Source organism: Zootoca vivipara, chromosome 11 (genome assembly GCF_965207765.1).
Source record: "Zootoca vivipara chromosome 11, rZooViv2.hap1.1, whole genome shotgun sequence".
In the NCBI taxonomy this organism is placed as follows: domain Eukaryota; kingdom Metazoa; phylum Chordata; class Lepidosauria; order Squamata; family Lacertidae; genus Zootoca; species Zootoca vivipara.
In genome coordinates this window covers 46,555,677-46,573,126 of record NC_142594.1, presented here as the reverse complement: position 1 = coordinate 46,573,126, position 17,450 = coordinate 46,555,677, and the positions used below count along the sequence as shown (strand labels likewise).

Here is a 17,450-nt window from a genome sequence, read left to right as displayed (position 1 = left end):
ACCCATAGCCTTGTAATGTTTCATACAATGTGTATCTCTAAATACATTCGAGATGCATTAAAAAGTTTGTACATAAGTAACCATATGCCTCTCTCGCTCGGGGTTTGTTACTGCATTTAGCTCTTCTGTCCAAGTGCAGAATTTGGCATGCGGTATGGATTCCCCATGTTGTGAGAATCTCTCCTTTCATGTAAATAAATGGGGGGAAATGGACACATGTCTTTACTGGGTGGAATCTCAAAATATAAAATGGGGTGGTTGGGTGGGTGGATGAGAGGGGAATTAGATTCAGGGCTGGGAAGGCTAAGCACTCCTTAGTTCCTTTGGCCCTTTCCATTACTAGCAGTGGTAAACCAACCAAGTAAACATGGCCACACAAATCCTCAAAATTTTCACAACACACAGAATTCACCTTCATATGGGGAGAGGTGCTCCTTGAGATATTGCAGTCCTGAGCTGTTTAATGTTTATTAGTCAAAACCAGCACTTTGAATTGAGCTCAGAAAATAATTGGCAGCCAGCACAGTCTGGCCAGGATTGACATTATATGTTCAAACTCTGTTGCCCTGGTGAGTAACCTGGCCACTGAATTCTGTACCAGCTGAAGTTTCTGATCTGTCTTCAGATTAGATTACATTAGCGTAATCTAACCTTTGTTGTTTAGTCGTTTAGTCGTGTCCGACTCTTCGTGACCCCATGGACCAGAGCACGCCAGGCACTCCTGTCTTGCACTGCCTCCCGCAGTAATCTAACCTAGAATAGGGCTAAAGAGAAAATCAGAGTTTCCAAAAGTAAGTAGAATTGACTGAATACACACAGGAGATAAGCTGCCATTTAATGAGTAAGGAGATGGTCTTTTTCATTTTGACTTCAAATAAAAGCTTTCAGGTTTTCTTATATAATGTTTTGGCAACTGTTAAATGGTGGAAAGAGATTCTCTGCAACTCTACCATGGCACAGCTTGATTAAGTCATTGCTAATTACTTTATGTATTTATGAGACTTGTTTTAATGTTTTTGTTTATGCATTTTTTGTATTGCCTTTTCTGATACTTTTTGCCTTATACTGATACAAACTGCCCGATGACCACTTTTGGTGAAGGGCAATACAAAAATGTTGAAATAAAATATTTACATGGGATGGATGATATGAAGATGAATGGGGGAACTTGTATAGTACTCCCATAGATGGAGGAGATATCCTGCTAAGTTTCTGAAGTGAAAGGACATAGTAAATACTCGGCTTCCGAAGTATATAAAAATAATTCTGAACTTTACATTTTTTATAGGCTTTATATGAAAATATGCTTGTCGAGCTTCCATTCGCCGGTTTTTTCCTTTCAAAGTTGTTGGGAACAAGTGCAGATGTGGACATTCATCACTTGGCTTCACTAGATCCCGAAATGTACAAAAACCTACTTTTTCTCAAGAGCTATGAAGGGGATGTGGAAGAACTTGGGCTGAATTTTACTGTGGTGAATAATGAATTGGGGGAAGCACAGGTAAGGGACTTAGGCTTTTCCCTTCCACTTAACTTAATTTCTCAGCAACATTTCTATTCAGATGTCATAATGACGTTCATGAATGACGTTGTAACTTGGAATCAAAGCATACAGGCCCTCTTTGTATTGATACTCCTCAAACTAGCTCTTATGGGAAGTCATATATGCCTTTAGATACAAACTTTGGTTGTTATGGGGGAAATTATTACATGATTTTTTGTATTTAAATTGAAAATGCTTTGCATCAACCTCAAGTTCTTCAGTTTAATCAGAAGCACTTATACATTGGGGTACGCAGAGAATACTGCTTTACAAGTGTCACAAAGTATTTGCCTGTTTGACTTGCCGGTTGAATAGTTTTCATAAATAGTTGTAGTTGATGATTCTAAAATGTTGGTATGGAATACCGAATTTGTAGATGTTCAGGATGCTATGAAGGGCAATTCTACATGGAAGGCAATGACTCGAATAGAAAACCCTATTAGTGGGTTTTCAAGAGTATATGAGCTCGAATACAAAAGAACTGGACAATTAGTTCCAGAGGAACTTTGGGTTGTGCTTTTAGAACAGGAACTCCTGCTATGCGGCAAATGCTCACTGAAACAGAGGAGAATTTGAAAAGCAGTGTGTGATACAGTAAGGGGGTCCTGCTTAAGCCCTTGGGTGCACCTAAAGTATCTCGCTGGATCTCTGCCATTGTAATTACTTCTGCTGGGTGCTTCTGAGAATATCCTTGTGAAAGAATTTAAGAAGAACAATTTCATATCTTAATTGACTGTTTCTATAAGGAAGCAGTTCAACTACCAATAAAGGAAAGCTATTATAACTTGGAGAAAATCCAGTCTCAGACACAATCCTAATCATGCTATTGAGATGAAGGGGACTTTTATGGAAATCCAGTTAAAAGTAGGGTCTTAAATACAGGCGACCCATCTGTCCCCCTGAAAGTTGGCTGGATATTGGCTAGAGAAGTCCAGTAAGAGGCCACTGTTAAAGTCAGCAAGAGCATCAGCAAAGCTATCTGAACTTTTGTAGAGTTTAGCCATTGTACTGTTACAAGATACTTGTTGCAATTGGCCACACCCATCACCACCATTCCCTGCTCATTGTGTCCGTTTTGCTAGTTGAAAAGATTATGTACCAGTCTCGGATTAAACCACAATATCCTAAATTTGGGTGTAATAAGTATTGAGGCAGAAAGGGAGGTGGATTTCATTTAGAACCTAGCTTTAATTCCTGATGATTGCTTAATTGCTTAATAATGCCTAATAAATGCATCCCAAAAATATCATCAACCACATTGTTCATGATGAACCACATTCATGATGAACCACATTCTTCAGGCCTTGGACTCTGGGATAGGAACTTGTGTTAAAGTCAGTCCACTGGCCTATCTAGCTGTTGGTTATATATGCTGGCAGCACCTCACCAGAGTTTCAGATGTTCTCCCTCTTAGTTACATCCCTTCTGCCCTTTCAAAAAAACTTAACCGTTTCAAGGAAAACTAATTGGAAAGTGTGATGATGCCGTTGACTTCACAGAAGCGTTGACAGTGTTCAATCTGTGTTGATTAAAACTTGGCAATGAGAATTGAATGGTATATTGGAGGGCACAAGAATAGCAGTGATTCCAAATAAATGTGTGTTGCTATGCGGCTGTATTGTGCTCAGCAGTCTGACACAAAGACATCCAAGCACAGAGGCCTCCTTCTAGACTAGAAATGTTTGATAATGGAGCAAAGGACTGCATTAATTGGTAAATCTAGATATGAGTGTCAGCAGGAGCGGCCTGCCCTGTCTGAGGTAGAGCGGGAAGGTGCCATGCTCCAGATAGAGCCTCACTTACCAGCTGTCACATTGCACCTTGGAATATACCAGGCAAGATCTAGCATGGCTGATGCTATCACCGAGACTTTGCTGTATCCGAGATCTTGGGGTCTATAAAGTTCTTCGCTAGCCTGGTTGGGTGACATCCTCGGCCCCACCTTGCATACATTCGTAATGGACCCAGAATGTGCCATCAACAGATACCCACAATGCTTTTTTTTGTGGGGGATGATGCATTTTGAATTCAGGAATCTTCTCCAGAATTTTGGCAGAGTAGAACTGATTCATTCCTGGCTCTGCCAAAACTTCACTGACTGGAACTCCTTGCATTTGCTTATCCCTAATTATATATTAAAATATTTGTGGTCAGAATGTTAAGTGTATTCTTGAAATACTTTGCTTCTACACTGCAGCTGAATCTCGCTGATAAAGCCTCTTTAGGGGAATGTTGATTTTTTTTACTTATTCATGGAAGAGGTTCTTTTGGGTTTGGGTTTGGTCAAAATGAAAGGAAAAGCGTTTAAAAAGGCATACTGTATTGCCGGTTTAAAGACTTGTGAACTATGGCTTGCATAATTTTAAATAGACTTTATAGTTATGCCATCTAGTGGCAGAAGGTGCAACAGAACTACTGCCTAAATTTAGTTAGTCAGGAAGGACTGGGTTTTTAATTTCTGCTTATATCACGCCGTAAATGCCCATTTGCGTTGATGGGTCTTCATACAAATAATGCATGAATTAGTGATCCACAGTAATATTGGGCGATATATAGGCTGATATGCCACCAGATTGTCATCAAGTATATTAGGATTTAGGAGGAAAAACAGTTCACAAGACTGACATTTATTTCATAGAATATTTTTATGTTTTGCAGGTGGTTGAACTAAAGCCTGGGGGAAAGGATATTCCTGTCACTAGCGCCAATCGAATTGCATACATCCATCTTGTGGCAGACTACAGGTTAAACAAACAGATCAGGCAGCATTGCCTTGCATTTAGACAGGGTCTTGCCAATGTTGTTAATCTTGAGTGGCTTAGAATGTTTGATCAGCAAGAAATTCAGGTACTGTTGCATAGCTCTGTGGACAAAATAATTTAGTAATATATACCTTTGAAAATCCTGTCTGAAACTAAACTATGCACCTATCTTTCCCTATCTGTTCTAGGTTTTGATATCTGGTGCACAGGTTCCTATTAGTCTAGACGACCTTAAAACTTTCACAAACTATTCAGGCAAGTATATTGTAATTCAGATGATAAATAAGACAAAATCAAAGGCACGAGCCAGGAAGGTTGAGCCACGATTTTCAATTGAAGAATTAACTGTGTTTAATTTCTCCCCATTTCATGGGATTCAAATTACTGTAGTTCCAAATTTTAGTTGGATCATATTCCACATCACAATTTTTAAGAGCAATACTTAAAACAGCAACCAGTTACAACAAAGGTCTTAATTGGCCCAGTTTTATATTAGAGAGCTCTTGGATGATGCCAAGTGCCACAAAGAAGACTGAGAACACCAAATATATAATAATGTCATACAAATGTACAATAATTCATGATGATCAGAATGCCTAAGAATGTCCACTAGAATGAGTTTTTAAAGCTACATTAATACTCTCATAGGACATGAAAGAAAACACTCAAATGTAGTCAATTTTTAGTATATTATCTTCGATTTTAGTGTTTCGAAACCTGTTGCAGTCATTGGTGAGAGACCTTGTCACATTATGTCTGCTGCTTCCCTCCTGCTGGGTCCAACCCCTCAAATTTAAATATGCATATGTTTAATGAAAAGATAGTGAAGGCAGATAACCTTCCAGCTGGAAACTCTATACTGTAATTGAAAGTCCTGATTGCTGTATTTGGTATTGTACCCTTTCCCCATGGCGCTGAGTCTCCCAGGTGGGTCTTCTTTCCCCATATTGGTCTGGCTCAGACTTGCTTAGTCTTGGAAATGGAACTATTCAAGGTGCCTTCTCACTCATGCCTTTGTTTTTCACCATTTCTGCTTAATGTGCAAATGTTGCATTGATTGAGCTCAGTTTTAGAATGCTGGGCTGCTTCCAAAATGTGCTGAATCTTATAGATGTTGCACATTTATTGAATCCCTGAGGCTAATATGGAATGGGATATACCATTCTGTTGCTCTCAGTACTGATGTATCAGGTGGTTCAGAATATATTGGTTCTTTTGCTGGCACATATGGGGTGTTATACTCTGCACATCTGATTTTCTGCAGTGAGTACTGTAAGACGTGTGAACAAAAGAAACCAGTAATGAGGTAACTTGCAGCATGGCTAGCATTAGATAAGATCTAATTGATGCATTTCATTCATTCAGATTTATCGATGTATCCAGAATGCACTGTAGCTGTCTCCTAACAGTATATCGTAATACACTGTTCAACATTGATAGTTTGTTTTTCTTTTGGAAAATTGTAGGTGGTTATTCTGCAGATCATCCAGTAATCAAAATCTTTTGGAGAGTTGTAGAAAGTTTCACCGATGACGAAAAGCGTAAATTGCTCAAGTTTGTGACAAGCTGTTCACGGCCTCCACTCTTGGGGTTTAAGGTATCTTGTGTTCCTGAAATTGGCTTAACAGAAGCATAATCTGATTTATTGCAGCCATTCCCATGCTTTAGCAAATTAAGAAATAATTGCTCAACAATTTAAGAAAAAAGCACAATAAATAGAAGTACTCAACATTTGCACACGGCGATTAGTGCTCATCAAGTGCCGCTGTCTGATTTTGGGGGTTACTCCATGCCACGACCCATGGTGAAGTATTTTCAGGAGACTAGAGGGCATTGAGGGATTTTGTGCTCTTCATTTCTGCACCTTGACATGAGAAATAAGGTTTCACAGACCTCTGGCTTATCACATATTCTACCCCCCCCCCCTCACTATTTCTGCATTTTCCGTTGTGCCTGGAATTATTTGTTAACTTCTTGATATTGTGAGCTGCTTTGAATATGGCATACCATTGGGAATCAGCATACATATAGATGATGGCGATGTACAGCTTTATATTTCTTATATGCTCGTTACAGGGACTGAGCCCACCCAGTAAAATCCTACCACGTAGTGCATATTATTTGACATGAGCAGCAGGAAAGATGCTTCCTCCATTTATGGGCAAAGATTCCCAACAGCTGTTACCGCTGTCTGATAATTGTGTAGGTTGATGAATAACTCCCGTCAAATGCCAAGAGCTGTTATTGTTTGCCCACCAAGCTCAGGGAGATGTACTGTTACCATGTTGCGCCCAAGCAGCATAGGAGCCCTGAGATAAGTAGCATAATTCAGTGTGACTATTACAAATGCTGCTGCAGTGCTTTTTTGAAGATGAAGAGCACCATGTACTGTAAGTAGTAATTAGTATTTGCAATGAAATAAGTGGATTCATTTAATGAAAAAATATATATATTGAGGGCAGCAATTAGTACAAAATGTCTTCGGTAATTAATTGTACATAGCTGCATTAAAGTAGAAGATAATTAAATGTTACTGTTAAGAACATAACTTTCTAATAGCCTGGCTTTGAAATCTTGTCCATGCTACATTGTGGAACCTTCACCTTTGCTAAAGTTAGTTCAGACTCATTTAGAAGAATGCAGTGTGTCTTGAAGTACTTTACTTATAAATAGCACAGTCACGACTTGCACTATTTAAAAAAGAAAGAAAATGGAAGCCTTTACTGCCAGCAGCTTGAGCTCACAATAACATATGCTAAAGCTAATTAAAGTTTAATAAGTTTAATAAATGAGATTGTTACAGACAAAAAAAAATCATTAAAGTGCAGTTGGAAACTGTTAAGTTCCAATCAGGTCACACGATAAATTGATGATGCTTCTCACTTCTCCACTATTGCAGATTCCCGTTCCACAGTATTTAATTATTCAACAAATGGTGCCCTTGGCTTGACATTTCAATATAGAACTTCATTTTTAACATTTTTAAAGCTTAAAGTAGGAAAATTCAATTAGCATTTTGAAAGGAACACTAAAAATACAGCATTTTATCTATGACATACATTTTAAGGCCTCCATTTAAACAATAATTTAACTTAAAATCTCATTAACCTTCTGGCATGGGGTGTTAGGTTTTTTTTTTGCAGTTTCTAAAACCAGACAATCTATTTTCACTCACCAAAGCATTTGATTAAATTAATAAACTCTTGTAAAGAAAAGGAGAGCTTTGGATATAATGTGGAAATGTCTTAGGCACCCCTAGGGTGTGGGGTGGGAGGAGAAACCTTTTTTTTTTTTAAGAATTGAGGAAAACCTATTTTATTTTCCTTTTGTGGGGGGAGGGGTATAACCATTTTACACCTTAGGAATGTTCTTATTTTGTTAGAGGCAGAGTTGTTAAGTAGCTGGATCAGAGCTTTCCAAACTGTGTGTCACAACATGTTAGCGTGTTGGCTGCAGTGTGTAGGTGTGTCTTGTAAACACTCCCTGCACTTCTCCTGGTGCTGGAAAGAGTTGGTTTCACCTCTGGTTTTGCTAGTAAAACTGAACTACTGTGTCACGAACTGATGCATGTCTAAAAAGTGTGTCACCAACATGTGTGTGTGTGTGTGTGTGTGTGTGTGTGTGTGTGAGAGAGAGAGAGAGAGAGAGAGAGAATATATTTGATTCCTCAAATGTTAGAATATAATTACTTTCTACTGAGAGCTGACCTCTGGACTCCACACAACAATCTCCCCACCCCACCCCCCATGCTCACAATGGTATAACGCTACATACTTTTTCTCTAAGTGTTGTATTGCTGTATGAAACAAATGGTTTGAGGATTACTTAAATGTATGTTTGGATAAACACCCAAGTGCACATTACAGATTGCTCAGCTTCATAAGACATCTTGATTCCTGATAAACACATGCAAATTAGCTTTTCAGTGAATCACAGTTAGGCTTTTAACGATAGAATATGTGTTTTGTGGAACAACAGTTGTGTTTTTGTTTTTAATCTATGGGCCAATAATCACATTGCTGTGTTAAGTTTACACAAGAATCTCAATGCTAATCCAGTTTTACTTTTAACAGATGACTTCCATGCTGTATCAGAAGCTGCTTTTGAAACTCCTCTCAGTTTCAAAACCAGCGTTTGCTGCTTTTGAAGAAATTCTACTTCTTCAACCTTTCTGTGGATCCTGGCCAGAATCTCAAGCTGGCAACTATCATTATACAACACTGTTCAATATTATAAAATTATAAAAAATGAACTGATGTGGGGAAAATACCTTGTAGTTGTCCATTTCACATAAAATTCCACAATAGGAGGTTATTGCGACTTTAGAACCCAATAGTGTATCTCTTAATATTTTAACATAATTTTTGGGGGCTTCTTTGAGGCCATGAAGAAAATTTCATTTGGATTGTTTTTTCTCCTCGTTTGGATGTTTGCTCTAATCCTTGTTTCATCATTAACATCTTCTCTCCTGCCCCAGGAATTGTATCCTGCTTTTTGCATACACAACGGAGGCTCTGATTTAGAGCGACTACCCACTGCCAGTACCTGCATGAATTTATTGAAGCTTCCAGAGTTTTATGATGAGAACCTTATGCGAAGTAAGCTGCTTTATGCCATTGAATGCGCTGCTGGATTTGAGTTGAGCTGAGCTACTACAATGCTCTGTTGAGGAACTAATCAGTGCCTACTCCATACGCACCACCCACACCAAGCAGATTAAGAGAATCCCACCTGGGTTTCTGCAACTCATCTTTCCTGTCAAATACTCTCAAGTAGGTTTCAGTTTCAGTGCAAGATGTTATTTCTCTGTCACTCATTTAGCATTTAACTGTATCAACGGTATCTTACTCTGATTTCAAAATAATGAAGCTGTGTGCAATTTGGTAGGCTTTCCAAGAAAGAGCATATTTGGGGCACAGTAACATCATTTTGAAAATAACCAAAGATGAAGCTTTGGCTTTGTGCTGTTCAAATACAGAATAATTCCATAAGCTGGCAATAAATCAACATACAAAGCAGCCCACAAGGAATAAACAGGGTGATGACTTTGGAGAGGGAAGCAGGCATTTTGCAAGTGGCTCGGAACTGAGAGGCTAAAAGCAGTTCCACTTTTTTCTTCTTCAAGAGGCAGAAATTGTTTACAAACCTTTCTGCAACTGCAGTTTGTTGCAACTGGGGGGAAAATGCATTTTTATTACCGTGGTAGGCATTGAAAGAAAGTGTTTATTTCACGTGTGTGTGCGTGTTTTTTCAATACCTTCAGTTATCTGAATGGGCATACCTGTTCTTCAGTCACTACCTGTGTCTTGATTAACTGGACATGTTTTTTCCTTCCTCTGTTCCATTTTCTCCTGTGTGCCTGTAGACTTTTTAATGCGACAGACTTCTTTGGCATATATAATACATACAATAGCTGTGACTTTGGAAAAGAAATACTTGTAACAACTATTAAAATATATTTGAACCGGAAGCTCCAGGCTTTTAATCTTTTATATCTGAAAGCCTGTGGGTGGGTGTTCACATACCCTCTTCAGCTTTCTCTGTCAGGAATAACTGGGGTTGGTGTAGAAACTGGGCTTTCCTTCATTATTTACCATGACTAAACAACTACGAATCCATTTGCTCAGTTAGCAGTTAGCTGCTTGGACACGGGAAAAGGAGTGCATCACTGGACGATGTTTGGCTGACAAGGCAAACATTTGTTTCATGTGGTTCAGAAATGGTTATGGCACTGGGTCAACATTTGTCTTCACGTGCAATTCTCACTAAATTATTTTTTTAATAATATAATTAGAACCTAAATCATTAACGGGCAGAATCAAGTGTGTCCTTTATTGTCAGTTGGAAAAGGCCTGAGAACTTTTACATTGGGGTGGGGGGCCCTTCCACTTCCGGCCTCTTAGACCGAAAGCTATTTTACTGCTGGGGAAGCTTCTGAATTTCATATTTAATTAGCAGTAAACAGCAATATATTTTAAATGTGCAGAAGAGCTCTTGAGTGATTTTAAGATGTTTACTAGTGTTAGTACAAAAAATGTATAATTTCATGATTTGGATAAGAAATGAAGTGTTAAAAATACTATTTGTAGTCACAATGTACATAAATAAAACAATTGTTTTCTTTTTGGTTTTGTTCTAAGCTGCTTTATTTATGGTAACATTTACGATGCCCTGCCTATTCTGTTCCTGATAGTTGGCTGCCTGTGTTCTTTTTATTTTTATTTTTATTTTTATATAGATTATGGAACTTAACACAGAAGGACTATAGAAACCTTTAACAGGACTGCTGCCTTCCCTAAAAAGCAAAGCCTGGACATTTCCTTTTAAAAAAACACACACCATTATTTATTCTATAATCCAAAGTATTAAATATTTTGAAATTACTTTTTTAACTGAATTAATTTGCTGGATTAAAAGCTGTCATGTTTGTAAGTTGTAAAATGTAAATTAAACTCTTTTTGTATTGAGTCATAGTATTTCCAGGGTTTTGTTAGTTTTAGGCCACATTATTTTAACGTCTGGTAAGTTATCATTTACTCTTGTTGTGCAAGCATAAGGCACAGTTTCTAAAATGTTACCGAGGAAGCCAAAACCAGAATGAGGTTGACACTGGCCAAAATCAAATGAGCTCTTCCACTCCCCTTTCTCTTCCATGCTACATTGCAACCATTTTTAAACAAAATGTTTTTGTAGGTGGTCTGCCATGTGCTATAAAGTGCTGCTCTTAGTGCTTTTGGATTGGGAGGGATAGGAAGTATATTAGCACATATTTGACTTTGTCCAGTATGTTCCTGTGGGCAGGACCTACAGCAGTGATGGCGAACCTATGACACGCGTGTCAGACGTGACACGCAGAGCCCTCACTGCTGGCACGCGCCCCATCGGCCCATTCACGCTGGTGTTGTTTTCCCCCCCCATTTGTTCTCCCACTCCTCCTACAGCTTGTCTCCACTAGAGCTTCTCTCTGCTGTTAAAACCCGGGTCCTTTGTTGTTGTTGCTGCTGCTGGTAGCCAGAGATTGGTTTTTAACCCGTTCTCTGCTGTTTTTTTCTGGCGCTTTGGCAGACTATGGCATTTTTTAACCCGTTCTGTGCTGGGTTTTTTGGCGCTTTGGCTATGTCGGTGCTGCGTGTTAGTTCCCACGAAGGTATTATTCGTTATTTATTTCTGTTCTCTTTCCCCCCCCAAAAAGCACAACAGCTTGGGGGCACCCCCCAAAAAAAGCAAAGCAACTTTTGCACCCCCCCCCCAAAACCTCCTAAACTTTGGTCAGCAGCTCCCCCCCCCAAAGTTCAACAACTCTGGGCACTTTGTGATAAAGAAGGGTTTTTTGGTTTGTTTTGTTTAAATAATTAGTTTTTGGTTTATTAAATACAGTTATATACCGTGTTTCTCATATTATAAGACATCTTATACTTATTTTTTCCTCAAAAAAACACACTATGGCTTATTTTCAAGGGATGTCTTATTTTTTTCCTCCTCCTCCTGCCGCGGCCGGCATTGCTGCTGTGCCTATCACTATGTCTTATTTTCGGGGTATGGCTTATATTCCTTGAATGCTTAAAAATCCTGCTATGGCTTATTTTATGGGTATGTCTTAAAATATGAGAAACAGGGTATTACAATTATACATTTTTGGTACCGTATTTAAACTATAAATATCGCAAAATTATGGTTTTTGTCCTGAAGTGACACACCACCCGAGTTATGCTCAGTTTTTTGGCGAATTTTGACACACCAAGCTCAAAAGGTTGCCCATCACTGACCTACAGCATAGGTGGTGTAAAATTTCAAGGGCTAAAATCTTAATGACAATTAGCACAATGAAAAAAAGCAGGGAGGAGCAGAGCCTGAAAGGAATACAGTCAGTTCTTTCCAGCCTTGGAAAATAAAAAAAATGTATTGCAACATCATGCTGCCTGGGAGCTGGCAGTCATATTTATTATGCAACGGACTAGCAAGATACCAACCAATTGTCAGAATCTGTACAGAAATGCCCATGTTGAATTGGTAGGTGAATGCAGCTCCACTTGTCACATAGCTACTGTATCTTTCCTAGGGCCTCAGTTCAGTCTCTGTATCCCTTGCAATCCTTACCTTAATCCACTGGCCATGTTACTGAGATGTCCACTGAGCCACAGAATTGTGTATGTAAATATGACCCTAGAAATGGATGAGTCCTGGAATAAGGGGCAGAGTTTAGTTTTGTTCAGAGAGAAACTTTGGAGGGTGGCATCCACGTCTCCACAAGGCTTGCACTCACTCAAGCTGTGTTTGCACTGGCGGTGTGGAGGGAGAGATCACTCAATTACAGTCGTACCTTGGTTGACGAATGCCTTAGCGGTTGACTGTTTTGGCTGCTGAACGCCACAAACCCGGAAGTGAGTGTTCTGGTTTGCAAATGTTCTTTTGGAAGCAGAATGTTCGGTGGGGCTTCCGATTGGCTACAGGAAGTTCCTGCAGCCAATCGGAAGCTGCACCTTGGAAGTTGAACGGACTTCCGGAATGGATTATTATAAGGCTATGGTGGTTCGGAGGGGCCTGTTACCTGGCTCACTGGGCCAATTCTACACATACTCTAAATTACTAAAGGATTGGTTTGTCTGTAACGGTTATACACATCTTTTTGCACCCCCACTTGGAGAATTTTGAGGCCTTGCCACAGTCGTTTCTTTGAATCATTTGGATGAGTGTCAGAAAAAGCGAACTCCTTTAACCCAGAAGATTCCTCCAGAGTGACAGGTAAGTTGTCCATGGCCAACTCCAGCAACTGAGTATCTTCCCAAGTCTCAAGTGTTTCTTTTTACACAAGAAGCTGCTTTATACCAAGTCAGATCACTGGTCCATCTAGCTCAGTACTGTCTTCTAAACTAACTGCCAGCAGCTCTCCAAGCTTTCACATGGGACACCTTTCACCTTTTGCATTAAAGATAGCTTACACAAATATAAAAGCCATGCACCCTGTTCTTTGACTAAATTGTTTTGAAGGCATTTTTTTTATTACTATAACTCAACCTGGGACCTGCTGGTGAAGGGACAAAACCAACAAATTAATATGGCTCGTAGCAAATTAAAGCCAAGTCCAAGAACAAAAGTGTCTCCCTCTCCCACGTACCTTCTACCCACTCTCTTCAGCTTTAAGGTTGTCATTTGCTAAGCTTTAAGGTTGTCATTTGCTAAGTAAAAATCTGATGGGCATCTTATTCAACAACACTATCTAAGCTATCAGATGGTCATCTACCGGTATTTGCGCCTAAGTGAGGGAATATCAGATTATCTGGGACTATTAACCACCTCTCTACCTAATCAGTTGGCCACAGGGCCTGTCCCAGTCCCTTGCTGAAGCCCTGCATGCGCTTTTGGCTTCCAGCCAGATCTTGCAAGAGATCCATGAGATCCCACTGCAACCCAGAAGCTGCGACTGTAGCCACTTCTCTGCCGATGGGTGGGAGAGACTGGCATGGAGGTGCCAGATAAGTAAGGAGAAGTAGTGGAGGTGGCAGCTTCCAACAACATTTTGCAAGAGCCCCCTCTAGATCTTATGCAGCTCTTGTCAGATCTCCCTGGAAGCCACTGCTGCTCCAGCAGTGCTGACAGACGGGCACTGCCCCTTGGTTTCCACCGCCTGAGGTGGCTGCCTCAGTTCGCCACACAGATGGGACGACTGGTCAGCCAGAAGCCTATTGATAGTAAGAGAGTGACAGCTGCTACTTAAAAATGATGACCAGAAATATTGGGGCAGCAGGGAGGAAAGGTGTCCACTGGCCTCACCCTAAATCAGGCATCCCCAAACTCTGCCCTCCAGCTGTTTTGGGACTACAATTCCTATCATTCCTGACCACTGGTCCTATTAGCTAGGGATGATGGGAGTTGTAGTCCCAAAACATCTGGAGGGCAGAGTTTGGGAATGCCTGCCCTAAATGTTACCTGGGCTTTGTCCAGACCAGGGTTTCTCAAGCTTTGGTCCCCAGAGGTTGGCCTACAACTCCCATCATCCCACCCTAGCTATCCGGACCAGTGGTCAGGGATGATGTGAGAGTTGCAGTCCTACAACACCTGGGGGTCCCAAGGTTGAGGAAGGCTAGAGACGTTGCTCCCGCTCCCAACTGCTGTCCTCTTAATAGCGCAGCGCCTCCTCATAGCCGCCAGGGAGCGCCCGCCCGCGGCCGAAATATCCCCCCTCCCATCTGCGGCAGTGGAACAGGGGGCGGGGTGGAGACGCCAAAAAGCAGGAGGAGTTATTCTAGAAACTTCCGGAAAGTACTAAACCCCGGCGGAAGTGAGAGCTGAGACTTCCTCCTCTCGCGTTCTCTTCCTTCCCTTTCTCTCCAGGTTTACGGTCACAGAGAAAAGAAATGATAGAGAACGACCAAATCTCACAGATCGGGAATTTCCGGGTCCACATTACGGTAAATCAAGAGCTGCGTTAATAGAAATGAATGAGGAAATTCCAAGATTCGACCATAATCGTGACTGAGCGACAACGTATTCACCCGGAAAGACGGCAGCAAATATAATTATAATTATAATTATTAAAGCCGTTTTTATTTTGGTGTGCACAATTTAATTTTTTTTAAAGGTTGAGCAGAGTGGCTTACAACAACCGTCCAGCGATACTTCGAACCTTTTGCAAGCAGGTATTATACCGGTAACTATCATCATTGTTCTGGTTATCATCATTGTTGTTTATTATCATCATTTATTCCATATGTATAATTGAGTTGAGATTCCTGGATTACCAGGGGTTGAACTAGATGACCCTCGGGATCCCATCGAAGTCTACAATTCCATTATTCTATTATTATTTTGTTATCCCCGCCAGATAGGCGGGGTATAAATAAATAATAATAATTATTATTATCATCTCTGAAAATAATGAAATGTCATAGGCCAGGGGAGGATTAAAACATATTCACATTTTACATGAAATATTTACATGAAATTAAATGAGAGATTAAAACACTGGTAACTTCCTGGTTGCCTTTGTTGGGGGGGGGGTACGCTGCTCCCCAATCAGACATTATATCAAAATTATTTCCGCCAGGCGAGTTGAGCTAGGATGAAAGAATGGGGAGGAGGAAATCGAGAACCTTTCGAAACCTTGGAAGTTCAGCTAACGTGTCACTCTTTCATTTCCTACATCTACGGAGGCGCGCTGGTCAGGGGAGGGAGGAAGGAAACAAAACGAAGGAAAAAAAACCACCAACGGCTCTTCGGACGCTTTCAGCGTGTGACGCATTTCCTGTTTGCGGCCCTGAGAGGAGGAGAGGCATCGTCTTCACCGTCACGGCTGCCACTGCTTTATCAGAGAGCGGGAAGGGACGCGGGGAGGGAGAGGCGCGAGCTGAGCGCTACAGTCGCCGGCCTTGAAGGAGAAGAGCTCGCAGGTGAGGGAGTGCTGAGGGCGCGGGGAGCCGTTGCGGGGACCCGTTAGGGAAGGAAGGTGGCGGGGAGGGGAAAGGAAGGGGGGTTGTTATGAGGGGGGGGGTTGGCGCCAGGGGCGCGCGGACTTCCCCCTCCTCTCATACCCTCCTACGCCTCGCGCTCTCTCGTGATTGGATGAGGCCCGCTGCAGGGAGTGGGGGGAGGGAGAAGGATGGTTATCTCGCGGCTCGTGCTCGGCTTCGCCTTTGCTAACGATTCTCCCCCCCCCCCCAACACACGCCTAGATTCTCTAGGCATTTGTGCCTCATTGGCCCTCAAAGGTCGCAATGGCCTAGGCGCCTCTTTCTTCTTTGTCTGTCTGGTCTCCTCTTCCCCAGCCCCACCCCCACCGATCTGCTCCCATCCCCCGTCCTGGGGTTGCCACCCCCGGGAAGCTGCCGTGGACTCCATGGGGGGTTGGTGGAAGTGGGTGGCCCCCGTAGCGCCTTCCGTGAAACGAATCAAAACAAAGCACAAAAAGGGGGAGCATCGTGGACTGTGGGCGCCCCATAGGAACGCTTGGCGCGTCTTGTCTGGGTTTCGGAGCAGAGGGGAGCGATTTCAGTCGTTCGAGGGCTTCGAGCTTAGCGGAGGCCCAACTTTTAAAAATGTTTTTTTCGTCCAAAATAAACGCTTAAAAATTCAAAATAGATCATATTTGTTGTACATGCAAAGAGGCGGCTATAAGCTTTTCTTCGGCTACATGCAACCTATTTCATCTGCGGTCCACGAAAGCTTATTGTATAAGTGAAGGCACCGTAACGCTTTAAAAATTTGTTTTGTTTTCATTTTTGCTGTAGTAGGCTAACATGGCTTGTTCTCTGGAATGGTATTGCTGTGAGCGATTTCTTTTCTGTGGCAATTGCCTGTTTTGTTTCTTTTTTAAAATTCTTTTTGGTTTTACACAATGCTTTGCAACTTCAAGAAGCCTTCCTGCTTTTTTTGGATTGTTTTTAACGGCTCTGTACAAATGTTGTTAGTTACTATTTAAAAATACCGGTATGAAATTGAATCCTTTGTCTCTTTCGAAATTCCTCAGAGAACAAACTGAGCTGAGGCTTAGGTCAGAAACTGCCATTTGAAAACTATTAGGAATAGGCTAATAGTGCTTTGCATGTTTACTTAGATGCGACTCCTGTTGAATATGATTGGGATTGCAGTCTAGAAGATGTAGAAAGAATTGTCTTTAATTGGAAGCTGTTAAATTGCTGTGGGGGGACTTTTGAAAGTTGGAATCTTATGATTTAAAAGTAGATGAATACTTTGTATATCTGTTAAAGCATAACTAATAATACTGTACTTGCTTGACAAATTTTATCTAAAGTATCATTTCTAAAATAAAATAAAAAGTAGTAGGGTAACTTTTACAGGACAGTAAAGCAAACAATCCCTTGGTTGGTTACTTGATTCAGATGAAACTTTGGAGGTTGTGTAGAGATGATATATACAAAAACTGGCTACTTTGGATTTTGTAAAACTTGTTCTGGGTCCAATATTTCATATTTGGCCCAGCTTTTTGTCAGGAGTGGGTTAACAAAATACCCAAAGTTCACATATTAAATTGTTGGTTTTGTTCAGCCTTGTGTAAGCTGCCCTAAGTAAGCCTTATTTGATGAGCAGGAGATAATAAATTACTGAAAGATGTGTTACTTGCTTTAAGTGGGTGACTTAACAGCAAGACTAGACTGGAGGCCATTTACCAGTATGTGGTGCCTCTGTTG

At 41.0% G+C, this 17,450-nt stretch overlaps 2 protein-coding genes across 4 annotated transcripts in view; both read left to right on the top strand.

Moving 5' to 3' along the window:
• Window positions 1-10,773, top strand: part of UBE3C (ubiquitin protein ligase E3C) — a 64,579-nt gene extending 53,806 nt beyond the window's left edge. For 2 of the 3 annotated variants that reach the window (XM_035128957.3, XM_088653800.1), the window contains exons 19-23: window positions 1,289-1,501; window positions 4,202-4,390; window positions 4,494-4,560; window positions 5,772-5,902; window positions 8,783-10,430. In XM_035128957.3, coding sequence (XP_034984848.2) covers window positions 1,289-1,501; window positions 4,202-4,390; window positions 4,494-4,560; window positions 5,772-5,902; window positions 8,783-8,953 — 771 coding nt within the window. In that variant the 3' untranslated portion in view covers window positions 8,954-10,430. Of the gene's footprint in view, window positions 1-1,288; window positions 1,502-4,201; window positions 4,391-4,493; window positions 4,561-5,771; window positions 5,903-8,782; window positions 10,431-10,543 lie in introns of those variants that run through there. The other variant, XR_015946324.1, reaches the window with a different exon arrangement.
• Window positions 10,774-15,553: 4,780 nt separating this feature from the next.
• The window catches only part of DNAJB6 (DnaJ heat shock protein family (Hsp40) member B6), a 71,540-nt gene continuing 69,643 nt past the window's right edge, over window positions 15,554-17,450 (top strand). The window contains exon 1 of the mRNA XM_060280911.2: window positions 15,554-15,692. The gene's annotated coding sequence lies outside the window, so the exon portion shown is untranslated. The remainder of the gene's footprint in view (window positions 15,693-17,450) is intronic.